This window comes from Pieris napi, chromosome Z (genome assembly GCF_905475465.1).
Source record: "Pieris napi chromosome Z, ilPieNapi1.2, whole genome shotgun sequence".
NCBI lineage: Eukaryota > Metazoa > Arthropoda > Insecta > Lepidoptera > Pieridae > Pieris > Pieris napi.
The window spans coordinates 10,196,123-10,213,325 of NC_062259.1; the positions used below are offsets into that span (position 1 = coordinate 10,196,123).

General features: G+C 32.4%; 1 protein-coding gene across 2 annotated transcripts in view; it reads right to left on the reverse strand.

The window, feature by feature from the left end:
* Positions 1–2,765: 2,765 nt before the first annotated feature.
* The window catches only part of LOC125062392 (UNC93-like protein), a 48,558-nt gene continuing 34,120 nt past the window's right edge, over positions 2,766–17,203 (reverse strand). For both annotated transcript variants that reach the window (XM_047668291.1, XM_047668290.1), the window contains 6 exons: positions 9,536–10,218; positions 9,022–9,244; positions 8,234–8,399; positions 7,677–7,944; positions 3,765–3,961; positions 2,766–3,436 (listed from right to left, as the gene is read on the reverse strand). In XM_047668291.1, the coding sequence (XP_047524247.1) occupies positions 3,314–3,436; positions 3,765–3,961; positions 7,677–7,944; positions 8,234–8,399; positions 9,022–9,244; positions 9,536–10,199 (1,641 nt within the window). In that variant the 5' untranslated portion in view covers positions 10,200–10,218 and the 3' untranslated portion in view covers positions 2,766–3,313. The remainder of the gene's footprint in view (positions 3,437–3,764; positions 3,962–7,676; positions 7,945–8,233; positions 8,400–9,021; positions 9,245–9,535; positions 10,219–17,203) is intronic.

A 17,203-nucleotide genomic window follows, 5' to 3' on the forward strand; every position in this document is an offset into this window, starting at 1 on the left:
TGCATGCTAGGCAAACAAACAATTATGTCACAATAAAAATAAAAGACAAATGGAAATGTGGAACATCAAAGTAAGTAAGGACCTAATGTCCAAGGTGGTGCAAAAGAGGCAGATTGAGAAAGTGGATAGACTAAATGACATCGGGAGACACGTCATGTCAGAGACCAGTACAGAGAGAAATGGCGAGCCTTTTATAAAGAACTCACGTATAATAATAATTCAGTGACGTTACAATACTATATTGACTTCAGATAGAATTTTTATTTTACAGACACTATGTTTGACATCTCATAGATTGGTTGGTTGTTGGTTTGAGTCATACTAGTTTCCTCACAATGTTTGTCTTTATCGTAGGAGCAAGTGCTAATTGCGTACGGGTTCGAATGGGAATTCGGGTCTTCCAACGGCCGACACTACGCTTCCAAAGGGATCGAAGAAGAAACGGTTTTTAAAACCAAATTTTGGTAAGAATAATTTATACTCTTTTTGTTATATTACAAAAAAAAATATGACAATTGTGTGTATTAACAGATTTGCAATAACAATTAGGCATTTAGGAATTAAATCCGTTACAAATAATTGTTATTAGAGTTTACTAAATTCGGGTAACTGCATAGTGATTCTGTAACTTCTAAGCGAAATAAAGTGAATTTAACTACACTCAGAGCCCTTTGACATGCTGATAACGTTATCGACAAATCCCTGCGCTGATTGTACTGATGTCGAAAATCGATCTTTCCAGAAAGTCTGTCCATAATCGAGTATAATGTTTTATTCCTTTACCGTTATAAGTTATGATAATTATCGGCTTATTGCAGTTGATGGATGAATGGATGATAAAAGTGATACCAATTAACTTGATTGATCTATAGAATAAAAAACAAAAAAATGCTTGCTAATCAATTATTGTTAAAATAATCATCGAATTATCAAAGGAATTTATTAAAGTTTTAAATTAATTGAGCCTAAGTTTAATAATTAAAAGGGCCCATGCAAAAACAGATATTTAGATACTACTACTTAAATATTTTAGTTTACTCCTCCCACTTTATTGGTATTTCAGGTGAACGTGATACTTGCAGTTGGGCGCAGCTAAGTAGTTCTTTTCACTCCTTAGGTAGAATATCTGGCGAACTCCGAGGGCCCATCTTAAGTGTGAAGTGCTGAGGAGTTTTTAGTAGGTGGGGTCTCGCCACCCCTCTGAATAGCAGAGGGATTTGAGTGTAGATCCAGCTCAAAAATCCCCGCGTCAAGCTCGCCATCCGTGGCGTGCGCCTGCGTAAGCGCATTTTCAACTGATTTAAAAAAAAACTGCTTTTCTCTGGTTTTTTTGGTGGTGTGTGAATATAGTGAATAAGCTCTTTTTGTTTTACTTTAATGTAATTTTATGAAAAACAGGATAGTTGATTTTGATGATGTCTTTTCTAACTTAATTTTAGTTCTTATTTACTATTTACACTTGAATGGGCGTTTTTGCTTTGAAATTTGTTACAGGGGCTTGTTCATACAGTTAAGTCAAATTACTATTTGTGTTAACTGAAAGCAATATAAACTTCTTTAAAATTAGTTTTGTTTGTGTACTCTGTGCCTCGGATTATTGTATCTGTTTCGTTATCATTTGTTTATTCTAATAGACAAGTAAGTGATCGTCTAAGGACGTGATGGTGTAAGGCTTTCTTTGTCCGTCATTCACACTAGTGAGGGTTAAATGCTCGTTTAGACAGAAAGTCCATTGGTGCACAGCCGGGGTTCGAACGACGGGGCACGCGAAAGCCACTTGGCATCCAGTGCAGTGTTATTTAGGTAGTTCTATGATGTTTAAAATGATTGGCGTATCGAGGCTTTGATTTGCAGCTATAATAATACATCTGTTATAAAGGTTAAATAAAATATTGTTAGTGATAAATAACAAAAACAAAAGTACAACAATTTATATTTTTTTTATTTTCAACACAAATTCGTATGACATTACTATGAAATAAAATAACTAAATAAACAAACCATGTGTTATTATTTTCAAATCACTTATATTATTTTATAAAATAACATAATATCTTTACAATTTATGTTAATTATCACGTGGTTTCGTTATCCTAAGTTGGTACTCACCGCGTATATCTTTACATAGTACCTTAATTTGTATATTATGTGCCTTTCAACATTTCATGCCGAGGCCTAAAAGTTCTAAGTTACTTTCTGACCGTATCAATACTTTGCAAAACACGTGAAAAGCCTAAAATTGTTTTTGTAAATCGAATAAAGAGTCTTATTTCTCTATAAATTTGAAAATTAAAATTAAGGGCCAGCCTCAAACACCCTTAAAAGAGACGCTGTGTATGTGTTTTACGTATTTGTAGATAATTTATAAATAATTTTAATTTAATTTATATCGATGCATGTAACGCTAAACATGCTATATTGAAAATATTTATAAAATTATTATTATTATTAGAATTAAGTCTAATAAAATAAAATCCTTACAATAAATACTATTAACTAGATAATGAATCACCTGCATCGCTATTTCATACATAGGAATGGGTGAACATTCGCTTAAACTAATTAGGTATATACTTATGGATACTAATTACTATATTTGATCTAGAAAATGTTTAATAGTAACATAATTCGGAATTATTTTTAATTATTAGATACTGTGTTTACAACAAAATATTATATATATTATAACTGTAAAATTAATTTTAATATGGAATTAAATATTATTTCTAGAAACATTGTCTCATATTTGAGACTTATTTTTGTAAGTTACACGAAATAAGTAGAATTATTTATAGTTAAAAAATTACTGTGCTCTAGCAGTTTTGTTTGTGCAAACATCCTTCAATAGATATATAATTAATATAAGACACAAAGAGCTCAATCAAGTAAATAAGGTATGTAAACACAGCTGATTTTTAAATTAAAAATTCATACTTATTGTAGTCATATGGAAACATATCTGCCAACTACAATGAGTATAAATTTTATCGTGAATTTTATATTTTTCACACAATGTTACTTCTACAGCTTGCCTCTGATATTTTTTAATCTACTATAAAATTTCGACCATATAAAGATAAATTTTGGGTTGTCTTTTTCGCCAATACAGAAATACTTAATACTGCTTTTAAAAATTGAATATACATAAAAATACTCTTTGTACTTTAAATTTCAGGCATTCACACAAAATAATTTATATAGATCAAGATGAAGAAATCGGAACATCAGCAGATTTTGTACCTAAACGTTTTGTATATGGCAACAGCGCGCATCACTCATGGTTGAATGATCTATGATCATTTCGATATTCTCTTTAGAGGTGAGTTACAATAATATCATCATCGATTTCATCCTTTTCATCATCTTCTTCTGGTGGCTGTTTAGCTGCTTCAGCTGCTGCAATGGGGTTCTCAGCAATCGCCTTTAAACGACGAGTCTGCAAATTTTAATATTTATTAAATCTCAATCATACCTATATTACAAATGTATGGGATATTACAGATATGCATGGACCCATATGAACTTAGATTGTCCGTTAGAAAATACCTGTTTAAATCAACCTGACACTACTTTTACTTTTACGTCCACTATTTTAATGTGTTTTATATGTATAATTTTGATCTCTATCTGGAGCTAATACACTCCTTGGTCTATAATTCGACTTAAATTCTCATCGATTGAAACTCTTTATACACGGGGTACAATTAAGATATTACATATATAATTAAGATATAAAGAATTACCATGTACAGGTGTGAGCATACCTTTCGTTTATGAAGGATTTCGACAATAAGATATCCAATAACACCGATAATAAGTACGACCATCATCACATATAGCTTCATTCTAGCGCAAAGATGTGTGGAGTAAGCGTATGCGACGACGAATCCGGCAGCTTCCCAAAGCCTGTAGTTGGAGAATGCGGCTTCTTTGTTACGTCTGAAAAGCACTCCATACAGACCTGCGAAAAACAATAAATCATTTAATTTCATGACATTCATTAGTATGTCTATGTAACACAATACCCGAAAATCTAACACCTGTTAGTGACCTGGTGAGTCAAAAGTTATTCAATCTGGATAAGTCTATGTATTCCATAAAGGTATAGTATAATGTGCGGATAGCAGCACTCTGTAACTATAATTCTGGATTTCAATTTTGATTTACCGGAATGTGACAAGGAAAGAACTGCATCATTGGATTATTGTAATTAGCAGGGTTGAAAGTGCCAATTTAGCCAGTAATTTATAATCCCTAAGTTACATAGCTATATGTATTTGCCGTGCCATGGCCTTGTGAAGCTAGGACAGGCAAGACATAAATAATTTTGTAAAATTCAAACTGTATCATGACATTAACCACAATGACGTAAAATGTGAGTGCATAAAACGAATATTCACAATTGTTACATTACCTGAACATACATTAGTCAATAGCTTTGAAATAGTTTTAATAAAATTCGAAGAAGATTCAGTTTAACTTGTTTCCATACTATCTATATCTATAATATTAAAATGTTTATTATTTTTGTGTAGAGCCGCGTAAGCGTAGTAGCTTCAGCGTCACTACAACCTTATACAGTCTCCGAGACATGCGCTTGACATATTTTTGGGTCTAAGAAATCTACGGTCGAGAAAGTGTTATTGTATTCGTGTGCACACATAGAAATACAGTCACCCGGGGTCTGAACGCTACCTCTGAACCATAGGGTTGAGATTCGCACGCTCAAACCACTTGAAAACACTTGTCGTCTATATGAAATGTCAACTACTGTTATAAGAATAAAAAATATAACGAAAATACCTATCTATGCAGTTCGACTATTCGAAAAGCAATTATTTATCAAGTTTTGATAAAAACGTGCCTTGTTTGTTGCGCGTGACAATTTTGTGGTTAGAATATCGCAAGATATAGATATTGTGGAATTAGTTTTACTTCCTTTTCATGTTAAATATGTATAAGCATTGCATTTACTTACTAGTTAAAAGATTTTACCACCCAAATCAACAAAAATAGAGACTCGCTAAGAAATGGTTTGTGAAATCCAGCGGGTTTTTGACATATGGAAGTAATAGTTAGCGCTTCGTCTCGACTTTAAATTTTACCCTGAGATGCACTGATTTTTTCATTTATCAAATGAGGAGTCGAGGATTGAATGCACGCCCTCATAAGCAAACAAGTGTGAGATTGCGTGCTGGTATATAAAATGTTATTTTATAAAGTTAATTTGGTATGTCAGCACGCATTATTTTATAAGAATTGTTTTTGCGTCTTTCCTGTTACGCCATGTTCACGTTATTGTCTTTATAATTAATTATAAGCATAATTATCATCGTTACACGGTAATAACGTGTCTAGAAGTCGTATAATTAAAATAGATTAAATAATCTTATTTTTATCAATTTGCACATCTTTATGTCGGGTCAATTCCAGAAGTTAACCCAGGTGAACTGAACGAAAGTCTAATAACGACAATACATGATTTGTTTTATATATGTTAACGTAAAATTGTAAACACCGTTAGATTGTAATCAATCTCGCGAGATTATAAACTGTCGAAAGATTGTGAACCTCAGCTTACTGCTTACAATTTAACGTATTATTATTCGGTAGATTGTACTACACTAACTTAGTTATCATTCAAACTTCTTTGGTCAATTACAGATTAATTTTACTCCCCAACAATTTCATATAACTACCGAATAATAATACGTTAAATTGTTAGCAGTTCGTTGAGGTTCACAATCTTTCGACAGTTTATAATCTCGCGAGATAGATTACAATCTAACGGTGTTTACAATTTTACGGTGACATATATAAGCTAGTTAAGGATTACAAAATCTTTTTATTTTATTTATAGACTAGACGTTATGAATTTAAAAAAAGATTATACATAGGCATGTATTTATTTGACAAGATGCCGTCTCTGGAGATTTTACGATGGGGCAACATTTAAGTGCTAATACGCCGTGGCGGGTTTTATATTTAATTAACTATGTAATTACTAGAAACTCTTAACTATTTTAAAGCTTGAAATAGGAAATTTATTTTAATCAGAATTTTAAACATTTCCTTCATGCTAAAGTTAAAAAATACTTTAAAACTGTGATCAAATAGCAAAAGTACACCCAATTTATCACCGCGAATGACACATAGTGAACATAGAACAATTTATTCGTGCTACCATTTTCGAACAAACGACGTGACAATAATCTGCTATGCTAATTAAGAATAAATTATTTCTCAAAGAAATTGAGAACTCTACACGCTGTATATATATTTATTGTTGGAAGTTGATTCGTAAACAAAAAACTAAATGTAGTGAGTTTTTTGCTCAAACAAGGAAATGTATGACGTGATAAATATTATATTAGCTTTTGAACGTATAGGCTTTTAGATGAGTTGTAATAACCAAATGTTTACTCGTGCAAATATTGCGTGTGTTTTCAAATGCCAAGAGAATTGTTGTTTTGAGTCATATGTACTGTTTATTTATTTTTTTGGTATATTTATTTAAAAGTTTATTCATAATTTAATTTATTTAACAGCTTTTTCAAAAATATAATTAAAACATTGTGTTAAGTACACACAAACACCAAGACAATTTACTAATAATTTATTGGTTATATGGGAATGTGTAATCTGTGAGCGTATGTGTGTGTGTGTGCGTTTTAATGTGATTTTAAAAATCCATTCGATTTGCTTATATCCTTCGATAAACACGTTTTCGATAACGAAATGCACGAGTCACATAATTATACAATTTTATATACCTGCTTAGAAAATCACTTCTAAAAAAATTTGGATAAATAATAAGCCTATTTTTAAAGATGGTTAAGCATTGCATTTAAAATCTGTACGGCTGTGTGATAGCCATATTTCATTTTTAACAAAAGCCGTTCCAAGTATAGAATAAAAGTATGTTTATTATATAGAACTGTTCAATTATTGTCCAAACGCCATTCAAAACTACGCGTTAATTTTGCAGTTTTTTGTAACGATCTGAAGTCGTTTCATGTTGAGTCATCGACCTTTACCACAACGATATATTAAAAAAATATATATTGTATATTCAAACACAAGAAAATTTTATCAATAGTACTTTTAAAGACCGTAGAATCATGAGTATTATGTGATTTATATTAAACAGCCCTGCGATTCTGTAACTCACTTTTCGAACTCACACAGCGGTTTTCGCATCGGCGGTCGCTCTCAAATCAGTCGTGAAGCAGTAATTTTATGATTTGGCATTCTGAAAAGGTGGGAGCTTGTAGTTTATTGTTTATCAGAATGCCAAATCATAAAATGACTGCTTCACGACTGATTTCTGAGTGACCGCCGATGCGAAAACCGCTGTGTGAGTTCGAAAAGTGAGTTACAGAATCGCAGGGCTGGATATATTTCTGGAAATTATTACTATTCATTGTCACATAATGCCTGTTGTAACATCGATGCGACCTACCTGCACTTTTGTAACAAATATGGTACATATTGTTAGAAACTAATATTTTTATTTTATATAGTATATTTATAATAATTTCATAACACGATGTACATAACTAACTTACTCTAAATTTTTCCGCTAAGTGAATGTAATTCTTTGAGAAATAAAGTATCTTTGATATATGGAAGCTTTGAATTTTCCAATATGTAAAAGAGGGTTTAATATCACATACCATTAACTTGTGTCTGCCACACAGCATCGCCAACTCCCCATAATCCTGATATTACAAAGAAAGTCGTCGGTGTCTCAGGGTTCGGTCTCCATATCAGTAACCACACAATCAGGCCAAAATGAAGAGCGGCGCCCATTACTAGTATGGGGAAGCGACCAATGTACTTCATGACTGAGCCAAAGAGCAGGGAGCAAATTGCATTCACTACTCCGAAGCAAATCATCACGTATCCAATGGAACGAATGCCCAAAGCGCACGATACATATGCCTAGAAAAACATATAAATAATTTAGTAATGTAAAATTGAAGTTTTGGATAAATGTTGTTATATATTTGTTTAATGAAAACTTGAATTAATTAAAAAAGTTACACATTCAAAAATTCTAAGAGATTTGTTAAACAAGAGCAAATTATTAACAAACTCATCACATACAGCTTTGTTCTGCACGTATTTGTTTGATTGTTGAGCATCTGCATGCAGTTTATTTTTTTTTTTTCTCTTCTGAGTTGTCGTTGTAAACTATAACTTAGTACTAATCATTTCTGTAGTGTATTACCTGCGTATAATCAGCGCCGATAAATGCTTGTTCCATACCGATCCATAAAGTTATTGGAATTAGGAGTTGTTGGTTTGGCTTCTTTAATTGGTAGGCGGTAGCAGATAACAGTTGAATACCAGTCAGCTCTTTTGAGGGGTCTGCTTTTCTTTGCTTTTCACCATACCTTTAATAAATGATTGCGTTTTACACTTCATATTCAAGGCTTTATTAAAGAGTACGTATCAAACAATGTACAACATTGTTTGGTAGGATTACAGTTAAGATTGAACAACATTGTTTGGTAGGATTACAGTTAAGATTTAAATGTTACGGTTTTATTTATAGTAATATTTTGCATACAATATAATTGTGGGGCGTATAAAAAAGCATGATGAGTGAGTACCACAACACAATTCTGCGAATGCGGTTGCCTTTGTACGTTTGCAGTTATGTTTTATTTTAGGCAATATATGGTGGATACTTTTGACTGCCTTTTTTATGTCCATATTCGTCGTGTGGTTTTATGGTTCAAACTTAAAAGAATCGACTAACGTTATAACTTTGCATATCTCGGCTTTGAATGCCAAGTGGAGATTATATTTGTAAGTTGTTATACAATAGTATTTCAAAAACAATTGAAGATCAAGCTAAAATTGATATAGTCTATGCTGATAGAATACTATAGATTTTTTTTTCAATATCCTATCTCTAATAAGACAATGTTCCGATGAAGATCTAAAGCATTAGGAAGGTGCAGGGTTTATGACGATCGACTTATTACTTATTTTAAACTTTTGAAATGTTACCTGGATAGAGGATCCACTAAAAAGGCAACCATAATAACAGCTACTACAACGCATGCAAGGTAAATGGCACTGATCTCTTGTATCTCGTTGTCTGGGGGTCGGTGAAGGTTTTGGTTGTCATGAGCTCCACCGCCGATCATGCAGAAGTTAGCTCCACATGTCAGAAGAGTACTGCTGCTGTTGTCCGTCGACACGTTACCACTGTGTACTCCCGATGAGAATACTGTAGAGAAAGTTTATCCCATTATTTTCGGTTTTAAGACATACGGTAGAAATTCAAAAATAACGAAAACAAAACAGTCAACACTCTTTGTGATGAAGACGGTAATAGGTGATGTGTAAGAAATGCAAAGTTTATTGTATATTAAAAAAAAAGTTTGGGGACTTGCAGATCGTATCATAAAAGTAATCAGTAGGTGGAAATATTTATATAGCTACAAGGTTTTGTTATTTTTTTAAGATTTCCCCATAAAATGATTTAAATAACGCCAAAAAAGTTAAACTATTAACTTACCCAAACTTGAAATGAGGTTGCCCCAAAGTTCAGCTGTCTGCCACGCAAGGAAGAAGAATCCAAAGAACCGCACAATTATTCCATCCACAGCTTGGTCTGTCAACTTCGCGTAAACACTTCCTACTTGGGTTAAGTATGTTGCCTTGGATGTCCACATGGGAGCTGCTCCGAGACCTACTAATACTCCAGCGGGTACCAACGTATAGAAAGCTGGGTAAAACTGCGCAGCAATGTAAGGAGCGTAACACATCATCGAAAGGCATAGGGACCATTTCACTGTAAGCCTCTTTATTAGGAACGTTGGTACAAAAATGCAAGAAACTACTTGCGCGGCATAAATAGAACTTAAAGATACAGTTCCAAGCCCATCCCGAGCGTTTATAGAAGACTGGAGATTCGCAGTTCCTTGGAAAGCAGTAAACTGAACCATGAAGGCCGCGCTAACCGCTGCAACATTTTTCAATATTCTCCACTTTTCTCTTCTGGAGAGTTCCACCTTTCCGGAAGCGTAGGAGTCTTCCTCAATTGGCGGGGGTTTGACAATATCAGTGTTCGTGTCCTTGTCGTGCTGGAACCCCTCATTTTTAAATCCTGGCTTGATTGTGTACACATTGTCCTTAATGGGGCGGTCATCTTCACAGCCTCCGCCGTGCGTCGCAGTCATGCCGTGTTCTCTTTTTGACCTGTTAAGAATGAAATAACAATTAGGTATGATCGAAAATAGCACATGGCATGAGCTTATACATCTAAAAGCGTATTGTTCATTTTCATTTATTTATTCTGAATACAAATCTAATAGGTTTTATTGTTTACTGTTAAGGTGCTTCTCTAATTCCTAAGTACGTTGACGTAGAACTTGAAGATTGGCGCAGACAATAAGACGACTTGTTGTGATCGGGGTGTTGTGGTTTGTGTAACAATTCAGATTCGATTCGCATTCTACATTACAATGAACGACATCGGCTGAGTACATACAGCACCATTGTATAGTGTTTCACAAACTATTTCGTCATGACATAATCATTGGACACATGGAAAATTGTGAGCTGATTGAAATGCAGCATTTTTTCAAATCACAGTCATTCCACAGACAATGCAAGAGGGTACTAAAGGATACGGTTAATTTAATATATAACATGTTTCGTGGTCTACCACAACAGAAATTACAGAATTGTAAATTTCATGTTGTACTATAACAATTACGTTCAATGTTATGAATGCTAATACGTTCTATTCATAATCGACATAAAATTTTGAGGGAAATAACAACTGATCAAAGAACAGTTTGCTATTATAATCATTCAGCTCGTTATTCCATTGAAACGCGCTATTATGCTGTTACAGGTGTTTAAATTGTTGCTTTAGCAGTGACTGTCCGAATATAACACGTTTCGTAACAAACTACATAGTAGTGCGCCCTGATGAGTTTCCGCCGCGACTAATTTCACGATATAATTGTGTAATTACTCAAATATCAAAGAAGTTCTTCTTTACGTAAGACCACATAAACACAGGGTTTATTCATTCTACTGTTCTCACAACACGACATACAATTAACATAATTCTAAATTCGCACTGTGATATAAGCAAACATTTCCACAGCGCTATTAGGCAAAGCCAAAAATGGCGAAGACGCAATTAAAAAGAGTCCTGCGATATCATGTTGTAACGCTAGTACATGTTCTGCACAAGTACAGTCCGAAAACAGTTTGCACCCATTGAATGTTCTATTGTGAAACTTAATAGGTATGTACGTTAAGGTTTGGTGAGATCGATGTACTGTGTTGACATTTATCCGTTGTTAATGTTTAAACAATGAACACATATACTGAAAACACACTTCAATAAAATTCATTTAGTTATACCATTACAACATAAAATAAATGATTATATGCTATATCCAAATGATTATAGTTTATACAATAAAACGTTTATTCTAACGCTGTTTTATTTTAATAACTATAAATAAAGACACCTCTGTAATAAAATCAGAGAATAATGGTCGCAGAGTACAACGTAATCTTTAGTATAGCAAACATAGATTTGTATGGACATCGCTCTATTGTCCTTTTTAATCAGAGTAATAACCACAAACGCTTAGTGCAAGCCTGTTATTTCCATTGTTCTCGTGTTTTATTCTTCATATACGAGATATTACACAAATCCTTTATGTAACATTTCAGTAAATATAATCACACTATCTGAAGCCTGAATCAAGTATTGATGCTAATCACGTAATGAAGAGTAGAGTTCGTGCATAATTTCTAGAATATACTAAATTGTATACGGATGAAGCTTTCGTGGTGTTGTATGAAGAAGTAATAAATACGGTGTTTAGTATTGTTATACTAATAAATAAATATATAGTCAATCATATATTCGGGCTTAGTCAGTGTTAAGTATTGCAGTAAATTCAAGTCAAGTCAATTTTCAGGAGAGACGGGAAGAATTTAAAAAAATGTTAAATCTTTTTAAGCAAAGGGTTGTTTGTAGATTAACTGAATACTTTATAACAAACCTAACATCACGCAGGAAATCAGCGTATTTTGGGTGGTTGGCGTGACTAAACAAACAGAATTAATATAGCTATTGAATGATTCTCCCACGGTGTCATAGCTATCATCACTTCCTGCGTGATCTACCCCATCATTATTGGGTAATGAGCCACTCAAGGACGCACTGACAAATTTGCAATGCATTATAACAGGGTTACTCAAGTTAATTTTTCCACTTATAAACTTAATTGCTTCTAAAGGGAATATACTAGAATAACAATGTTTTAAATCAAATTTATTGTGTTTTATATCCTGAGTATTGTGAGCAGTGTTGACGTTTGCAACATTATTTTATATTCGAGGGTCACCGCAAAACAATAACGGCAAAAAATAAATTCACTAATATAAATAAGATTCATTGATAAAGAAAAATAACAAAAAAGTATAAGTTTATAGATCAAATGCGGTTTTTCATAATAAAATTTCAATCGTAGAATTGGGATGATTTTTCATAACCTATGGTAAAATGCACTTAAATTTATTCATAGATTTGCACTCATAAACAACTCTTACCGCTATTAAGATTGATCAATTATTACTTTAAGTTGTCTGTATTTATGTCCTTATTAACGGAGTGTTTTAAGACATGAAAATCAATGGTGTATTTTTAAAATTCTGACGAGGTCATACAGAGATTATGAGTTTTATTCGCCGTGGAAACCATTCAAAGGAGGCCAAAATTCTGGATTAACTTTGGGTTCACAAATACAATCTAAGTACAAGGCATTATAAAGTGAAAATATTGTATATTTGATTGCTACAATTGCTAATATGTTTTCATAATGTCATTTGAACAACATAACACAACGATTAAAACGTAAGGTTAAATTCATAGATTTTCATGAAAATCTTCAATAACAATTTACGCTGATAAATTACGAAAGACACGACATCTGGACAATATTAATTGTTGAAAACTACGCTGTCCTCAGATCAGATCCCTTGTAATTGAATTTTACACGCAACATTAATTGAAGATTTAAGTACTCAGAGATGTTCTTTTACATAACATTTCCGAGTACTTAAATCTTCATTTTAAAGCCTAATTATTTACTTACAAGCGGTATTGTATTTAATTAATCGACTCAAACCTCGACTTATGGAAGAACTACTAAGAATGCCTAAAGTATATTATTGGTTTGTCCACAAATTTCAGAATCCAGTCATTTCAAGACATTTTGATTTAAGTCAGATATCTTCCTACTTACGGAATAGTTTGGTTTCATCGAAATCGGTTGAGTTTTGGAGATATGGATATCCCCGTATTACTGTACGGTATATGTATTATATATATATAAAGGTTTCACAGGAATATCAATTGAATTAGTCCAATTTTTATTATTATTTACAAAATTAACTTATTTAATAATTATTAAATGTAATTTATACTATAATTGACACATTCTGTTACGAGAAAAACGTAGAGAAAAACAACTCAAAAATCAATGTGAAAATCTTTATAATACTTTGCCATGCTTATGGCCACACAGGTAGACTGAAAACAATTATTATAATAATTAGTTTAAAAGCCATTCAAATTTATAATAGGAATTTAATATTACCTATTTGATTTCATTCGTTGGTTCTTAAAACATGTAGGTATTAACAAAAAACCTGACGTACAAGTAGAAATATGCGGGTATATAAATAATCTAGTTGAGCTACAGTTGATCTGTACCGAGGATGCAAGGTTCCGGGTTCCTTTCCCACGTTGAATAAGGTCAAGAGTCAATGACTTGATAAAAATAACGTATTTACATTTTTTGAATAATAAAACATATAATGTTAGAAAATGCATTGATGTATATAAAAGCTGTTTAATTATATCTACATATTGCATTAATTTGATTAACATACTGCTATGTTTTTATGTAAAAGCTTTTAGTGTAAGATAGAAGTATTTCTTTGTGATTTCTTTTACGTACAGTCCAATTCACTTTACAAATTTATTGCAACTGACTTCATGTTCATCTGTATCATCATCGTAATAGATTTAGTAAATTATATGTAATAACATCGATATTATATTAGGAATATAAATGTATATATTTATGTATTTGTAAAGATATCAAACATTATCTCATATATAGGATCACGCTTGGAAAATATTATAAGAGGAATGATTGTAAAGTAAAGTGTCTAATCTAAATAAAATATACGCAAAGGTCACAAGCAGTTTGAATACGAAAACGCAATTAGAGTTTATTATTCTCTAAGCAAGCCTAACGGCACATACAAGAGTTAAGTCTTGCGGAATCTTAAGAAGTGCTATATTTACGGGATATAAATAGAACAAAATGCGCTTGACCTCACTCCCAGTTTATATCAACACCGTATAGTATTCACATAAACTACACAAAATATAAAAAAAAACACATTAAAACGAATAGATGGTTTCAAAATATATTCAGTTAATTTCATAGACAAGTTAGATTTTGGTAAAGAGGTGATGATTGCGAAAGCAAGGTATCGGAGCTAGGTACCACTGCCTAATAAATGATATTAACCGTTAAAAATAAATATTATATTAAATATAAGAAGGCTTGTTAAATAAAGTAAGGTATTAAAGGTTTTTTTGCCATGGTCTGTGGTAATTATCGTGTTTTTTTCATTTGAACGTTGTATTATCATATTTTTATTTCCGCTTCACTCTGTATATAAGATTTAAGCCAATTTCAAGTTAAATAATTAGCTACTATATTTTTATATTCAATTTCCTTTCAAACTATCTATTACGCAAGTATTTATAAAAATATATCTCAAGCTTTTACGACGTTCACTTTCAATTAGTCATCTTTGATCAATCTTAATAAAGGGTCCAAACCTAAACAAAGATACACAAACTCTAACAATTAGCAAACCGGTTCATACCAGTTGCAGCTAAATAAATCTTATCCGAAACGGTTAATCTAGATAAAGTTGGATCCTAACGAGTCAATGATCCTATTTATGACGCTTTTATTTGTGTTAATCATACTTGAATAACAGATACAAGTGATGTATTAATTTTCGAGGAATTGTAGTTAACACGCGTGATATGTATTTTTGAAAACAATATTGGGAACCACAGAACTTTTTCGAACTGTATATTACCTCTGCAATCTACTTAAATGCTGCTAAACCACAGTTGAAGTTTTCTATGGTTATTTTTAGATTTTTATTATATCCCTTTCTAAACATAATCACAATTCATTTGAAATATATGAATACTTATCAATTTAAATTCACATTTTCTAGAAGGCAAAAACTCTCCGGCACTAATAATTGCAGTTTTTTGTTTACATTGCAATTGTAAGGAATTGCAAACATCACATAATACAATCCTAATAATTTAAATAAAGTATTTTTACAAAATCATACATTTATTATTAATATAACAGTAGATTGTTTGTGTCATGTAAAACTTTCGAATGATAATGAAACTTTTGACCAAAGAAATGAGTTTTTTAAAATAAACTGATGTCGATAAGTTATTAATTATATTATTCAGCATGTTAAACGCAGTTTATTAATAAAATAACAATGTATATAACATCATTCACGAAATATTTTATTTTAATATTGAAATATATGCGCCGATTTTACAATTTTTGTTTCACTTATAGTGTGATGAACGTGGGCGGTGTTCTACGGCGTAGGTGATCTACGTACTCGCTACATTTAACATTCTGAATTTACTTGAATTTTATTGAGAAATTAAAACCTAAGACAGATTCTATAAATTGTTTTTATCTTAAAAAAAACATTTTTAAACTTATTACTCAGAATACCAATACACCAATGGCGCATGTTGGTTTCCTCACGATGATAAACGAGCCAGTGTTAAATGTGCGCGTAGACAGAAAGTCTTTTGATGCACATCCGGGAATCGAACCTACGACTGACAGAAGCCACTAGGCCAACACTGCTCTGGAGCTGCTCTGCTGCTGCAATAACTGCAGTAATAATTCCATCTTATCAAACTCCACCGTTGTTTAGATTCTTCTAATACAGAATGCTTACTAAAATGTGGTATTAAAAATCCTTTATAAGGACATTTTTTATTACAAGGTAGATGAAGTTCTATATCTCACTCAAAATCAAAGTAGAAAATATACACTAATTTAAGGGTAAAAATTCAATGATTCAAAAGCTGTACTTAAAAGTATAGCGTAAGGGAGCTAGGCACTCGCTATTAGTCTTCTGGGAAATAAAGTGACGTCTATAGAAACACACAACAATACTTCGTAAGCATCACGACTAGTTGGAACTAATTGCTGCGTCTATTTATAAACTTTTTTTCAGTAAAAACAGATTAATTTGACTCATGCGTTGTAAGTTGTGCTATGTTGTAAGAGTGAAATTTTTTTTAAATAACAGCTTCAAACATCGTAGAGTTTTTAGTAACAAGGTCACTATATCCGTTATTCATCTAAATAACAAACATATATATGTTTATATCACGCAAGGGACCAGTAAAAGGAAAGGTTCTTTATTATCTGGTGGTATCCAAATACACGGGATCTCACTACATATACTAACACGTAGTTCCAAATAAAAATAATAAATCAAAGACGGATGTAAGGTTTTTATAAATTGTAATTGTGAGTTGAGTACTTGCGGTACGCCTACTGATACTCATGAAATAATTGACTGTACAAAAAACGTAGTCTTATTCACGTAAACAGAAATCGTAATACAATACGATTTTAAGTATGCCTTAGCTAGCCGTAGTGTCTAAGCACTTTCAACTCCGAAATATTTTCACTGTCAGCATTTAATACATGCTTATACGGTGCAGACTTATCGCGAGGAGATCAGCATGTATCAAGAAATGTAAATGTCAGGCACAAAAGACTGACAAACATCTGAAGCTTCATCCGTTTTTTATTGTACATTTTGAGTCTCCTGCCCGTTTGCCCTCTGTCCTCTGGCACCAAGTCACGTGATAATCTTACGAGACAGCGGAACAAATTCTAATTGCGCATATAGCACAATCCGGTCCTCAACGACTAGGCTAAATAAAGTTGCGTGAATAGCAGCGTTGGTTGAAAAAACGAAGACGCATTCATTGAAACCGCTAAATTGGGTATACGACGTGTTGCGACGTCCATTGTGGTTTTTTATTAAATTC